General features: G+C 44.8%; 1 protein-coding gene and 1 long non-coding RNA gene across 2 annotated transcripts in view; one reads left to right on the forward strand and one right to left on the reverse strand.

The window, feature by feature from the left end:
* LOC140717314 (uncharacterized) overlaps window positions 1-2,640 on the forward strand; it is a 39,261-nt gene extending 36,621 nt beyond the window's left edge. The window contains exon 4 of the long non-coding RNA XR_012096514.1: window positions 1,731-2,640. This is a non-coding gene — a long non-coding RNA (uncharacterized lncRNA). The remainder of the gene's footprint in view (window positions 1-1,730) is intronic.
* The window catches only part of LOC140717311 (N-fatty-acyl-amino acid synthase/hydrolase PM20D1-like), a 98,071-nt gene that overhangs the window by 45,690 nt on the left and 36,156 nt on the right, over window positions 1-16,225 (reverse strand). The window contains exons 5-6 of the mRNA XM_073030776.1: window positions 12,189-12,308; window positions 4,086-4,161 (exon numbers count right to left, since the gene is read on the reverse strand). Of these exons, the coding sequence (XP_072886877.1) occupies window positions 4,086-4,161; window positions 12,189-12,308 (196 nt within the window). The remainder of the gene's footprint in view (window positions 1-4,085; window positions 4,162-12,188; window positions 12,309-16,225) is intronic.

Below are 16,225 nucleotides of genomic sequence, written 5' to 3' on the forward strand. Positions count from 1 at the left end.
AATCCACCTCCTTCTGATCTTGCCCCTTCTTGTCTACCTGTAGCTGGTTGCACTTTATTCTGTTATTGTTTTACCTTGTTCTACCTCAATGAACAGTGCAGTGATCTGATCTGTATGAAGACTATGCTAGAGAAGCTTTTCACTGGATCTTGGTACATGTGACAATAATAAACCAATTCCAGTCGCTAACACTGTCTTTGCCTGCAATGTCCCGTACATTGGGAGCAAATAAACAAGAACATGAATGAAAGTAGCAGAAAATTAGAAAAAAATGCCATCGTCAGCTGTGTATCTATGTTGGCAGCCAATGACTGGGGAAACTACCCCTTAGTAATTTAAGCAAAACCCGAAATTATTTTATTTTCTATTTCCCTCTTATGGCTCCCAAAAGTTGTCAATTCAGAAGTAGGCAAGGTGATGAAAGTACAGCGGAGCATGTGCCAAGGGCTAAACAGCTGCTGATGCTGGCTGGTCCATGAAACATTTGCTTTTGTGGCTCTGAGCTGAAATCAGGAAGTCAGTTCCCTGGTGAGGAAGTTACAAAGAGAGAATCTACTTCTGAGCAGTTTCAGCATCACAAACATCAGCATATTATTGGAATCCTGACACTCTCAATTTACTTAATGAGAGCATTTCTATAAGCGGACACCCAATTACAAAGTTAGTCTTGCCATCTCAGACATGACGTGATAGTATACAGTTTGGGCAATGTGCCAGGCATTTAGTGACTGCCGTTTCCCCCTTGTGTACTGAAACTGCAAAAGGAACTTCCTGGCTTACTGCACGTCACATTTCAGATTTCCATCCTGGCCCTTATCCCTGCAAGCGGAACAAGTGCTAGATCTGCTCCTTCAACTTTGCCCTCACCGTCAGTTAGGGCCCCAAATAGTCCTTCCAGGTGAGGCGACACTTCACCTGTGAGTCTGTCGGGGTCACCTACAGTATCCGGTGCTCTCGGTGAGGCCTCCTCTACATCAGTGAGACCCGACGTAGATTGGGGGCCTGCTTCATCGCGCACCTTTACTCTATCCACCACAGCCAGCGGGATCTCCCAGGGGCCACCCATTTTAATTCTACTTCTCATTCCCATTCTGACATGGCAGTCTACGGCCTCCTCTACTGTCATGGTGAGGCCCCACTCAGGGTGGAGGAGCAACACCTGATATTCTCAGCCTGAAACATTATTTATTTGTTGTCCTCCATAGTTGCTGGCTGACCTACTAAGTTCCTCCAACATTTTGTGTGTGTTGCTCACATTTTGAAGAAGATCAGTTGAAAGAGTTTTGAATATTTCTCAAATGCATCTGGAGTTATTTTGGCGATCAGATGTCTTGACTTGTAGAAACACAGTTTCTTTTGTGATGATGCAGTTCAAAAATAGATAATGAGCTTGATATTAATGTTGAAGCTTATCCAGAACTTTGTTGACTCTGTGTTGACTCACTATCTGATTTACAAGTCAGCCCTGCATTGTTAAACCCATTACTTATGTCTCAGTTTATCAGAATAGATTAAATATTTGTCAGTATGATCCTATCAGGCTGCAGTGTTCAATTCTAATTTCAGTGAAAACTATTCATGCACCTTATCCTGTAGCACGGTCTGAACAGGACAATGAGGTGTTGCACAAAAACTGGCCCTTCACCAATTGAAACTGCACTAACCAGCATCCACCCTTTCACATGAATCTGACGTTAATCTGATTTTAATTCTCCTTTCATTCTCGATAGATCCCTTGCTCCCCACTGCCGCTCACTGAGACACTACCAGCAATTTACAACGGCCGGTTGGCCCACTGACCAGCGTACCTGAGTGGTGAGGGAAGAAAGCAGAGCACCCGGAGGAAATACATGCACCCACAGGGAGAACATGCAAACTCCACAAAAGCAGCACTGGAGGTCGGGGTCGAACTTGGGGTCTCTGGCACTGTGAGTTGTAGAGTTATGGAGCACTACAGCATAGAAACAGTCCCTTTGGCCCATCTAGTCTGTGCCAAACTGTTATTCTGCCTAGTCCCATCAACCCTTACCATGACCGTTATCCCTCCATACTCTTCCCATTCATGTACGGATCCACATTCCTCTTAAACATTGAAATCAAACCCACATCCATCACTTCTGCTGCCAGCTTGTTTCACGCTCTCACCACCCTCTGAGTGAAGAAGTTCCTCCTTTTAAATATTTCACCTTTCGCCCTTAATCTATGGTTCTAGTCTTGCCTAACTCAGTGGAGAAAACCTACTTGTGTTTACTCATCTATACCCCTCATACTTCTGTACACCTCCATCAAATGTCCCCTCATTCCCCTATGCTCCAGGTGAAGTCCTAAAGTCCTAACCTATTCAATCTGCCCCTATAACTTACTCTTGTTGCCGGCATAACAAGTCCCGGCAACATCCTTGTAGATATTCCCTGTACTCTTTTTATCTTATTTATATCTTTTCTGTGGGTAGGTGTTCAAAACTGCACACATGACTCCAAATTAGGCCTCACCAATGTCTTATACAACTTTAACATAACAGCCCAACTCCTATATTTAATACTTTGATTTATGAAGGATAATGCACCAAGAACTCTCTTTACAACCTTGTCTACCTGTAACCCCACTTGCAAGAAATTATGGGTCCATATTCCCAGATCCTTCTGCTCTGCTCTACCACACTCTTCAGTGCCCTGCTGTTCACTGTGTAAGTTCTACCCTGGTTTGCCCTCCCAAGATGCAACATTTCACAGACCTCCGCATTAAATTCCATCTGCCATTTTTCAGCACATTTTCCAGCTGGTGCAGATCCCACTGCAAGCTTTGTACCCTTCCTTGCAAGGCAGTGTCTCTGCCAGCTGGGACACTGTTGGAGCGGACGACCAAAGCTCAATCAAAGGATTGGCATCCCAGAGTCAAAAGACATGTTGACCAATGGTAATGAGATTAAACTTGGGGAAGGAGAAGAGGCCAGAGTTGGAGCAGTGCACGGCGTTCAGAGTGTTGCAGAACTGAAGAAACTCATTTACTTTGGGAGGGGAGAGACCGTGGGGACAGCTGAAAGCAGGGTTGACCAGCAGTGCGTTGGGCAGCATACTGTAGTTGCAGCAGTGGAATGGAGGGCCAGTGTAGAGGAGGAAGCAACCATGGGGCATTTGTTGGTTCTAACGCAATCCGGCTCAACCCAAAGAACATGACATTGCCTGAATTGGAAGACTGTGGTACTGTGGAGATTGGATGGGATGGACTTGTTTTATAGGGGAATAGAATGTAAAAGCAAGGAGGTAATGCTGAGCTTTTATATAACACTAGTCAGGCTGCAGTTGGAGTATTGTCAACAATTTTTGGCCCCATCTCTCAGAAGAGGTTTATGAGGATGATTCCGGGAATGAAGAGGTTAACATATAAGGACCACTTGGCAGCTTTGGGCCTGTACTCACTGGAATTTAGAAGAATGCGGGGGTGGGGAGAGTGGGAGAGGATCTCATTGAACCTTACTGAATGTTGAAAGGACAAGATAGGGTGGACGTGGAGAGGATGTTTCCTATGGTGGGGTTATCCCGAACTAGAGGGCGCAGCCTCAAAATTGAGGGGCGACCCTTTGGAACAGAGGTAAGGAGGAATTTTTTTAGCCAGAGAGTAGTAAATCTGTGGAATGCTCTACCACAGACTGCAGTGGAGAACAAGTCCATTTGTGTATTTAAGGTGGAAGCTGGCCATTTCCTGATTGATCAGGGCATCAAAGGATATGGCGAGAAGGTGTGTATGGGTTTGAGTGGGATCCAGGATCAGCCATGATGGAATGGCGGAGCAGACTCGATGGGCTGAATGGCCTAATTCTGCTCCTATTTCTTATGGTCTTATGGCTTTCCCTGGAGCAAAAGCATCAGAATCTGAATTGGGTTTGCTAACATTGAATTTCTTGTTTTGTGGCAGCATTAACACTCATTCATTCATTGTGTATTGTGTCAAAAATGTCTGTGATTATGGTCTTGGCAGATTTAATAGGGTCATATCTCCACCCTGCCAACCCACAATTAATATAAACTACAGAATAAACGATGAGTGCAAATAATCAAACCTCTCGCTACAGACGCAAACTATACCTGGGGAGTCAAGTGTTCAAACAATCCACGCTCTGGACCCTGTCCAAACATTCTGGGCATCGGGTTACGCTCCAGCCTAGAGAAAGTGGAAATAATTGGTTCTGGTTATTATTGCAGTTTTAGAATCAAAGGTTGTTACAGGCAAGAAGCAAGCCCTTCAGCCCATTTAGTCAATTCTGCCTAGCCCCATTAACCTGCACCCAAACCGTAGCGCTCCGTACCCCTTCCATGCATGTACTTATCCACACTTTTCTTAAATGGGTCAATTGAACCTGTAACCTCCACTTCTGCTCGTTCCACACTCTTACCAACCTCTGAGTGAAAGAGTTCTCCCTCAGGTTCCCCTTTCACCCTTAACCCATGACGTAGTTCTAGTCTTACCCAGCCTCAGTGAAAAAAGCTTACATGCATTGGCCCTATCTATATCTCTCATAATTTTGTATACCTCTGTCTGTGCTCCAGGTCATAAAGTCCCAACCCATTCAGCCTTTCATTATAACTCAGGTCCTCAAGTCCCTGCAATATCATTGTACTTTTGAACTGGAAATCCCTAACTCTAACTACTCAGTGAGGTATCCAAGTTGAGAAGTCCGAAACTGGAGGGAAAAGTTTTAGTTAGAGGAAAGAAACTTTAAGGTAATCTGAGGGACAGACTTTGCTGCACAGAGGGTTGTGGTTGGAATGAGCTGCCAGAGAACGCACTGGAGGCAGGTACAATTACAGCTCTTGAATGTCCATAAGACATAGGGGCAGAATTAGGCCACTCAGCCCATCAAGTCCTGATCCCGGATTCCATACATGTGCTCTTTCACAATATCCCTTGATGCCCCGACCAATCATGATTCTATCATCTTCTGCTTTGAATGTACCCACGGACTTGGCCTCCACCACTTTCTTTGGCAAAGCATTCCACAGATTCACTGCTCCTTGGCTAAAAAAAAATTTCCTCCTTACTTCTGTTCTAAAATGTCACCCCCCCCTCAAATTTGAGCTGTGCCCTCTAGTTCTGGATACCCCCACTAGAGGGAACATCCTCTCTTCACCCACCTTATCTTGTCCTTTCAACATTCAGTAGGTTTCACTGAGATCCCCCTGCATTCTTCTAAATTCCTGTGAGTACAGGCCCAAAGCTGCCAGACACACCTCATATATTAACCCCTTCGTTCCCATTATCATCCTCATGGACTTCCTCGGGACTCTCTCTAATGACAATATATCCCTTCTGAGATAAGGAGCCCAAAACTGATGAAGGATCTCAGCCTGAAACATGAAATGTTTATCCGTCTCCATAGATGCTGTCTGACCTGCTGAATTCATCCATCATTTTGTGCATGTTACTCTGGATTCCCAGCATCTTCAGAATCTCTTGTGTTTTACTTAAAATGCCATTTGGGCAGGTGTTGAGATAGGAAGGGAATTGAGAGGTATGGAGCTAATGTGGGCAAATGGAATTAACATATAAAGGCATCCTGATCAATATGGATAAGTTGGGCCAAATGGGCCCATTTCTGTTCTGTGCTTAGATTGACAGGCCCTTCCAGCCCAAAAAACCATGTGACCAATTAGCATACCAATCGCCACACACAAAATGCTGGTGGAACACGGCAGGCCAGGCAGCATTAATAAGGAGAAGCACTGTCGACGTTTCGGGCCGAGACCCTTCGTCAGGACCAATCTCTACATCTTTGGAATGGGGCTGAGAGGATAATAAATTAAACACGATCGAATGGCAAAGCAGACTCAATGGGCAAAATGGCTCCTGTATCTTATGAAACGTGGGAGTGATCTGGAGCACCCAGGGGCAATCCACTTGGTCAATGGAAGAGCAAAGTCTAAGAGGACCATAACCTTGTCATGATTTGGAGGCTTGCATGCCTCAATGACCCGGAGAGCTATACTGGTTGAATCAGGGCTTTATGCTTTGACTCTCGAAAGGGTCACCCATGACAAACAGAGGCCAGACTAAGAGTGGTCCACCAGTCCTCCAGGTTGGGGGGGGGGCCAAGTTCAGGGCCAACAACCCTGAATGGTAAAACAAAGCTGTGACGGAAACAGCAATGAAGAATCCTTCTACATCTGAGTGCGACGGTATTCCTGAGACTCCCCCCGGAACATGCAAGGCTGATGATAATGAAAACCAAGTGGAAGCTACTGGCCTGGTGAAGGAAGCCCTGAATGTTGCCAAGACCAAGGCCGAAATTGGTTTCATGGCCAAGGACAGACAGAGGACCTTCATTGCTGCCCTAAACGCCAGTGGCATAACGGGTAGTAAGTAAGTACCGGGAGAACATCCTTGTAGACAGACAGCAGTGGTATTGAAGCTGGGTCCTTGGTGCTGTTATAGTGTTCTATTAGCCGCAATGTTACCTTGCTGCCAATACGATTGTTCCATTTCCCTAAGTGTATTCTTGATAAAATAAATGCAGCAAATGCTGGAAACACTAAGCATCATAATGTCCCCTGAGCTGTTGTGCTATTCCTGCATTGTCTATTTTTATTTCTGGTTACCAGCATTTGTGGATTTCTTTGTGATATCCAAACTTTTCTTGGCCTTGTTTAGTTTAGCCCATGGAGTGCAGATTAATGCAAAGTTTACAACCATACGCACTGTTTGAACCTCCTAGAATTTATTTTCAAATGGTAGGTGGGTGGTTTGCACCATCAATTTCTGACTGTTTGGATTTCTTCTGTAAGTGAGTCTGGTTATCGAAAAGGTGTTTAATCATCACTTCTTTTCACCGCCCACAGCAGAACAATAATTCATTATTGGGCAGGTAAATATACCAAAGCAATACGAAGAGTCTTCATCAGGACTGGAAGGGAAGTGGGAAGAAACCAGAATACGAAGATGCGGCAGGGGGAGGAGTAGAAGCTGGAAGGTGATGGGTGAGGGGGGGTGTGAAAAGCATGGTGCTGAGAGGTGGAAGAGGTAAAGGGGCTGAGGGAGGGATCTGACTGGAGAGGTCAGTGGATCATGGGAGAAAGGAGAAAAGGAGGGGCCACCAGAGGACAGTGATGGACAGGTGAAGAGAACGGGTGAAAGGGGAGCTTGAATGAGGAATGGACAAAAAAAAAGGGAAGCACTAACCAATGGATGCAAATCAATGGAAATCATATGTAGCTAAATCAAGACGGTGTGGGAAGAACTTCCGGTATTTCAGGCCAGAAACACGTGACTGCCTACCATGAGACATAGGAAGCCATTCAGCCCACCGAGTCTACTCTGCAACATGATCACGGCTGATTTACTTTCATTCTCAACCCCATTCTTCTCCCTCCACCCAGTAACAATTGATCCCTCACTAATCAAGAATCTATCAAACCCCGCTTTAAATATACCAAATAACTTGGCCTCTATAGGGTTCTCTGGCAATGAATTACACTGATTCAGTAACCTTTGATGTCTTTTTACAAATCAAGAAACAATCAGCTTCTGCATTAAATATACCCAATGACTTGGCCTGCATGACTGTTTATGGCAATGAATTCCACTGATTTAACAACCTCAGGCCAATGTTCCTTCTAATTTCTAATGACCAGTGTGCGCAAAAATATTGTGCTGTGCAATTTTTGCCCTGTGACAACTACATGTGTGCACTGAATAGTTTTTTCAATAAAATCGGTGTAAATAAGCCAGTTCCAAAATCTGCAGACAAATCATCGCAAACTCCACATTGTCAACACCGTCCACATCAGAAACCGGAAAAGGAAATGTGATTGTGTACGATCATGAAAGAAACTTAACATGCCAACGAGGGACAGAGTGACGACCTTTTGTGCGTTAGCAGCAAAAGATGCGTGGGCACGCACACATGCACACCTTAGAGGGAACATTGTCTCTGGCTCCAGAAATTCCTCCTCAGCTCTGTTCTAAAGTCCTCCTATTCTGACCAGAAGCCAACTAAATTTAGGCTCCTTATTTGGTGCAGCTAGAGGGCCTGATTTTATCTCAAGACAGAAAGGGATGGGACTAATTCGCAGGTTCAAGTTCTAAACGGGGGCAAGGTAAATTTTGAGGGCATGCGACAGGAGCTTGTAAAAGTCAATTGGAGCAGGTTGTTTGCGGGCAGAGGGACCACAGGCAAGTGGGAGACTTTTAAAGGTGAGATAGTGATGGATCAATGTCTACATGTTCTCATTAAGGTGAAGGGCAAGTTTGGCAGGAGTAGGGAACTCCGGATGATCAGGGATGTTGAGGTCCTGGCTGGGGAAAAGAAGAAAGGATGAGTCAGGTACAGGCAGCTGGGATTAAGTGAATTCACTTGTGGCATATGGGGGTGCAGGATGGTACTTCTAAGCAGATGCTCTTCTATTCTGTGGTTGTGCCCTTTGGTCCCAGACTCATCTCTTATAGAACATAGAATAGTACAGCATATTACAGGCCCTTCAGCCCACAATGTTGTGCTGACCCTCAAACCCTGCCTCCCATATAACCTCCCACCTTAAATTCCTCCATATACCTGTCTAGTAGTCTCTTAAACTTCACTAGTGTATCTGCCACCACCACTGACTCAGGCAGTGCATTCCACGCACCAACCACTCTCTGAGTGAAAAACCTTCCTCTAATATCCCCCTTGAACTTCCCTTCCCTTACCTTAAAGCCATGTCCTCTTGTACTGAGCAGTGGTGCCCTGGGGAAGAGGGAAGAGGCACTCTGTCTATTCCTCTTAATATCTTGTACACCTCTATCATGTCTCCTCTCATCCTCCTTCTCTCCAAAGAGTAAAGCCCTAGCTCTCTTAATCTCTGATCATAATTCATACACTCTAAACCAGGTAGCATCCTGGTACATCTCCTCTGTACCCTTTCCAATGCTTCCACATCCTTCCGATAGTGAGGCGACCAGAACTGGACACAGTACTCTGTGGAAACATAGGAAACATACCTCCATGTCTGCTCTATCTAGGCCTGTCAATATTCAGTAGGTATTAATGAGATTATTCCTCATTCTTCTAAACTTACTGAGTACTGGCCCAGGGCCATCTTACGCTCATGTGTTAACCCTTTCATTCCTGGGATCATTCTTGTAAACCTCCTCTGGACCCTCTCCATCCTTTCCTAGATAAGGGATCCAAATCTGTTCACACTGCTCCCAAGTGCAGTCTGACCAATGCCTTATAAAGCCCCAACATTACACACTTGCTACTGTATTTTAGTCCTCTCGAAATGAATACCAACATTGCATTTGCCTTCCTCACCACCAACTTAACCTGCAAGTTAACTTCTAGGGAAACCTACACGAGGCCTCCCAGTTCCCTTTGCACCCCTGTCTTCTGAATTTGCTCCCCATTTAGAAAGTAGTCCACATCTTTATTCCTTCTGCCAAACTGCATGAATGTACACTGTATTCCATCTGGCACCTCTTTGGGCATTCTCCCAATATGTCTAAGAACTTCTGTAGACTCCCTGCTTCCTCAGCTCTTCCAGCCTCTCTGGAGAGATTAGAGGGATATGGACCATCACAGGCAAATGGAACCAGCTGAGATAAGTATACTGGCTGTAGCATATTCGAGTTGTTCCATCAGATTTCTGAACAGTCCACAAACCTCTGTACACTTCCTCATTATTCCTTTATTTTCCTCTGTTTATTTATTTTAAAAATTATAATAATCTTTTTTATCTCTGGTGGTGCAAAACAAGAAATTTCACACCAAATGAGAGCGATATTAAATCCGATTCTGACTCTGGACTGAAGAGCCCGTCCCATGGTGAATTACACTGCAATGATGTAGGAATTAGGAGGGATTTCCTTGAGGGAGTGTGGTGGTTGGATTCCTGATTCCTCTGCCATATCTGCCTCCTACGCAGCCTGACCTTTAAATTTAGATTCCTCTCCAATCTCCTTCCGAAGCTGCCTTGCTTCAACATCAAAAAGATAGCTGTCAACATCAAAAAGAAACGTCATAATTTAAAACAGAACTGTTTTAATGATCCGCCAGAGCAAAGCTCTGAACCATCAACCAGACATTCCACAGTTTATTTGCCATTTCTTTTGGATCCTTTGATCCATCCTTGACGGATTTTCTTCTTGTGTTACGGGCCCCTGTTTATTCCCAATCATTCCTGTGTACACCATCACATGCCTGATAAAATTACTGAGATCACAATGATTCTCAGCTGGCTGTCTGGAAAATTTAGCTGTTGGACAGGAAACACTTGCTGTGTATTCAAAGGGAAGATGGAAATACTTAGCTGGGGGAGGCAGTGCTATGCAGACGATCGTTTATTTCCATCTGACTTGGCTGCCAGATCAGACATTTGATAACGTTCTAATATCAGTTCCTACATCCCTTCTCCGTCCTTGGACATCATCCATCTCAAATGCACTCAGCATGAACCTCACTCAAGCCAAGAGTAGAGACGTGCTAACCGTGCGATGTAACTCGGAGGAGATAAGATAGAACTTCGTAAAATTAACAGAGACACGTATAAGGTAAACAGCGAGAATCTTTTTAACTGGGGACAGAAATGAGGACGGCACAGTAGCGTAGCGGCTAGCACAACACTTTACAGTGTCAGCGATCAGGGTTCAATCCCCACCACTGTCAGTAAGGAGTTTTCCTTATGTTCTCCCTGTGACTGCAAGGGTTTCAAAGGTTCACTTATTATCAAAGTATGGATGCAGCATACAATTTTTCAGACTTGTCTTCTCAAATAGCCACGAAACAAAGAACACCATGGAAGTCATTCAAAGAAAAACATCAACCCCTCCCGCACAAAAAGGAAACAAATTGCTAACCCCAGCCGCCTCCCCTGTGCAGAGAAACTAACAGAATGCGCCACACGGAAAACAGCAGCTAGAGCATCAAACCCCTCTCTCACACAAAAGACTAACAAAGGTTTCCTCTGGGTACTCCAGTTTCGTCCCACGTTCCAAAGATGTACGGGCTAGTAAGTTGTGGGCGTGCTACACTGGTGCCGGAAGCACAGCAACACTCATCACTTCCTCGTGCTGTGTTGATCGTTGATGCAAGCGATACATTTCACTATATACCTGTGGCAAATGAAGCTAATCTTAAATCTTTATGCATTGATACATTCAGATCTTACCTTTACCTTAACTTAGAAATGTTAAATATTGGAAGATGTACGTCAAAGGTGAGAGGGCTAAGTTAATGGGGAAGTCTATTTTTTAAAACACAAAGTGGAATGGGCTGCTCTGGTCCTAGTGTAAACCGATAAGATAGTGGGGAAAAACAGTGGAAAGAGAGGGTTAAAAAAGATGGAGAGCGAGAAAAACAGAGAAGAAAATAGAAATAGGGACAGGGAATGAGACAAAGACAGAAACAGAGATAGACAAGTTCTGGGGAGGGGAGGAGAGACTTTGCTCAGGATTACCCAGAGACTCCCCAGATGGCTGGCACAGCTTTCTGCATCAAAGATGAAGGCGATACCAATAGGACACTCCCTCTCACAGCACATAATGAGATGAGGCTCTCCAACAGTCGGGGTCAATCATGGATGTTGCATCCCAGCTGTCGATGTGATATGCAAGCATGGGCAGTACGATATGGAGAGCACGCTGTTGCCCACGTAGCAGGCTTCCCCTCCCCGCGCAGATGGTGAATCCAAAGGAATGGCAGAGACCGATACAGATTGGCACGAGTGGAATCACAGGAGTTGCTAGTCAGCATTGAACTCAACACAGTCCTTGCCTTAGGGACTCCAGCTCTGGATTTCTCCCCAGAGTTTACTCCCAAAGCCTTTCCCCATGAGTGGGTATAGCTGCACTGTGGAGGTTAGAGATCAGAGCTTTCCTTCTCCTGGATGAGCTGCCAACCACGGCTGATGGGCCCCATCTGCCCGCAGTGACGGGTTTGAAGGTGTCAGTTTTGCTAGGCCTATTACCTAAGCCACACACGACGGCCAGGTGTTGGGCTTAGGTGTCAGAGGCTATTTGAGATGCATGACATTTGGGAGCTTATCCTCACTACCACCCCCGGCTAAGGTTGTCCTTAACAACCTTGAGAACTGGTCATAAACCACATTAGAATCTGGTGAAACTTAACACACAAACATACACCACATGCGCACACACACAAAGCATCTGAAAGTTTTGAACGTGCCGGGGTGATTCATCACCGTGCTCAGCCTCTCACCCACCTGGACACTGCCGCTGCCAAAATTCCAATGCTTGTCTCCTTCGGAGGAATCGAGGAGTGGCCAGAAGTTGCGGTCACACTCAGACCAATAGTTGCAGAGCTCTTCTCAGACGTGGCAATCCTGGACAGAGTCAAACATTTTAAAAATTAGATTTCAAATCATTGTCACCGTGTTAAACAAAACTCACATCCCTTGCTAACTGTAATGAACTTCACAAACACGAGGAAATCTGCAGATGCTGGAAATTCAAGCAACACACACAAAATGCTGGTGGAACACAGGCCAGGCAGCATCTATAGGAAGAAACACTGTCAACGTTTCGGGCTGAGACCCTTCGTCAGGACATCTGACGATGTACCTCGTTATACTGATGAAGGGTCTCGGCCCGAAACGTCGACAGTGTTTCTTCCTATAGATGCTGTCTGGCCTTCTGTGTTCCACCAGCATTTTGTGTGTGTTGCTGCAATAAACTTCCATTGATATACTGCCTGGCAAAATGACTCAGAGTGAAAATCAAAGTTAAATTTATTGTCAAATGGACAAGTCAATGAAAAACTTGCAGTAGCATCACAGGCACATAGCGTCAGGCAAACAGAACTCACAAGAAGAACATACACAGATTTATACAAGAAAGAACATACAGTACGTATAATATAAAAAATGGCATGCAAGGTAATCGAAGCGATCATAATGTTGCAACATCACTCCATAATAAACACTGCTGCAGAAAAGCAGCTTCCATCATCAAAGATCCTCACCATCCAGGCCATGCTCTCTTCTCACTGCTGCCATCAGGTAGAAGGTACAGGAGCCTCAGGACTCACACCACCAGGTTCAAGAACTGTTACTACCCCTCAGTCATCAGGCTCTTGAACAACAGGGGATAACCACACTCACTTACCCATCCATTGAGATGTTCCCACAACCAATTATCTCACTTTAAGGACTCTTTATCTTGTTACTTCATGTTCTCGTTATTTACTGCTATTTATTTATATTTGCATTTGCACAGTTTGTTGTCTTCTGCACTCTGGTTGATCTTTCATTGATCCTGTTATAGTTACTATTCTATAGATTTACTGAGTATGCCCGCAGAAAAATGAATTTGAGGGGTGTATGTGGTTACATATATGTACTCTGATAATAAAATTTGACTTTGAACTTTGAAGAGCCCCACACCACCTTGGCCATGCTATCTTCTTGCTTTTACTATATTAGACAGGAGGTACAGAAGCCTGAAGTCCCACGCCACCAGGTTCAGGAATAGCTACTTGCCTGCAACCATTTGACTCTTGAACCAACTTGCACAACACTAATCACTAGTTTATCAATACTGTCACAGTGTTGATCACTTTCCACTAAAACAGACTTTATTTGTTCGTATAAATTTATGTATCATTTATGTTTAATTTATGCTTTTTGTGAATGTCGCCATGTACTGTAAGCAGAGTTTTCATTCCATGTATGCATATACATATTTGTGTATATGACTATATACTGACATGGACTTTCGATTTTATAACAGGGCAAAGGGAATTTAATGCAATACTCCAGATGTGGCCTATCTGGAGTTTCCTCCAGATATTCTGGCTTCCTGCCACATCCCAAAGATTTTCTTGGTTAGTTGGCTGCTGTAATAGCCCTTCATGTAGGTGGGAGGGAGGAGAATCAGGGTGAGTTGATGTGTACATGAAAGGGAAATCAGTGTTTCTATGTGGCTCAGGGAAATCCTCGGAGTGCTCGCATAGATCTGTTGGGCCGATTGGCCTCTTTCCAGAGTCAGAGAGCCATAGAATACTATAGGACTGCCATTCGGTTCATCTACTCCGTGTCAAGCTATTGATCTGCCTAGTCCCATCAATTTGCGCCTGGACCATACCCCTCCCATCCATGTACCTATGCAAACTTCTCTTGAGTGTTGAAATCACACCTGCATCCACCACTTGCACTGGCACCTCGTTCCACACTCTCACCACCCTCAGTGAAGAAGTTACCCCTCAGCACCTTTCAACCTTAACCCATGACCTGGTGTTGCCGTTTCATTCAACCTCAGTGAAAGAAGCCTGCTTGCATTGTAGACTCTTTAGTGTAAGTTTCTAGGGTCCTCTTCTGGATGGAAGTGCTGGAATGTGTCTCTAATCATTTCAAGCAACAAAAGTCTTCCAGTTACATATTTCAGTTTTTCAGTTTGCATGAATCACGCTATAGTTCAGAGAACAGTGCACTCTTCAAAGCACTGGAAAACGCTGGTCATTTGTCCTCCAGATAGCATCTTATTCAATTAAAATAGTTTTGTAAACCTTTCCACTACACTTCCAACTATGATTGAGAGGTTCAGAGTATTTAAATCCTAACCAGTTGCTGGAAGCGCGGAGAGTGTGGGGAAGGTGACATCTGGACGGAAACTGCAGCTGAGAGATGGGGGTAGGTGGACAACATGCCTTATGAGGAAAGACTGAGTGAGCTAGGGGTTTTCTCTTTAGGGCGAAGGGCGGAGAGGCGTGACTTGATAGAGGTGTACAGGATGTTAACAGGCATTCAGGGAGTGGAAAATCATAAACACAAGAAATTCTGCAGACGCTGGAAATCCAAAGCAACACACACAAAATGCTGAAGGAACTCAGGAGGTCAGGCAGCATCTATTAAAATGAACGAATAGTTCCGGGCTGAGACCCTTTTCAGGACTGGAAATGAAGTGGGAAGACACCAGAATAAAAAGGTGGAAGGAGGGGAAGGAAGATAGCTAGAAGATGATAGGTGAAGCCAAGTGGGTGGGAAAGGTATAGACTGGAGAGGAAGGAATCTGATTGGAGAGGGGAGTGGACCATAGGAGAAAAGTAAGGAGGAGGGGACCCAGGGGAAGGCAATAGACAAGTGAGAAGAAACAGGAGGCCAGAGTGGGCAATAGAAGAAGAGGAGAGGGTAGATAGATAAGAGTGGGCAGCCAGAGACTTTTTCCTAGGGCAGAAATGGTTAATTTGAGAGGGCATAATTTTAATGTGATTGGATGAAAATATAGAGGGGATGTCAGAGGTTTTATTACACAGAGAATGGTGGGTGCATGGAATGAGTTGCCAATGGTGGTGATAAAGGCAGATAAAATAGAGACATTTAAGAGACTCTTCGATGAGCAAATGGATAAAATAAAGATTAAGGGCTGTGTGGGAGGGAAGGGTTAGATTAATCTTTGTCAGGCCTGCACAGGCAGGCACCTCTCGGTCTTCACCCAGCCAACAGGAGTCCCTTGCCACTTGTTTCCAACTCATCACCTGCAGGCGATTTAAACCCAGCTTTAATCCACAGTTCTTTGAACACCCATCAAACCAGCCAGAATCAATCTGTTATTCCTAGCTTTCAGTTACCTTGTTAAGTATCTGTACTCTCTTGTTCTGCGGCCTGTTGTGGCTTGTTATATTGCAGTGTATTAGTAAAATATCAGTTACTGTTAAATTGTCTCTGCTGCTCTGCTGTTGGGTCAAGCCTCAACTACATTTCCAGACAATCTTGGAGTAGGCTCAAGGGTTAGCACAACATTGTGGGCTGAAGGGCCTGTTCTGTGATGTACCATTCCACGTTCCCCATTCTAGGGTTTGGTGAGGTGGTGGAGCTGGGTTAGTTGATGGAGAGGCTGAAGATTGGGACACAACTGAGATAAACTCAAAAGGAGTAGCCAGCAAGGTTGGAGTGGGGAGAAACTGTTTAAGAAAAGTCCAGAGTGTGTCTCGGTCAAATTTTTGGAGAGCTGTTATCCGAACTGGAAATAGTCCTGGTGGTGGTCTAGGAACAGATGGTGTGGCACACCACTTTAGGAACTTTTGAATGGAGTTTGTTTACTGTTGTCACATGTACCAAGATAAAGTGAAAATCTTTGTCATCTGGATGTAGCATGCCATACAAAGTACATCGAGGAAGTCCAAAAGGAAAAAGAGCACCAGAATGCAGAATATTGTGTTACTTTCCCCAAGCAGTAAGGCTGATCCACACCTCCACCCACTAACCTACCCCTCCACTCTCCCCCGCTACATTAACATTTCCTT

This window comes from Hemitrygon akajei, chromosome 27 (assembly GCF_048418815.1).
Source record: "Hemitrygon akajei chromosome 27, sHemAka1.3, whole genome shotgun sequence".
In the NCBI taxonomy this organism is placed as follows: Eukaryota; Metazoa; Chordata; class Chondrichthyes; order Myliobatiformes; family Dasyatidae; genus Hemitrygon; species Hemitrygon akajei.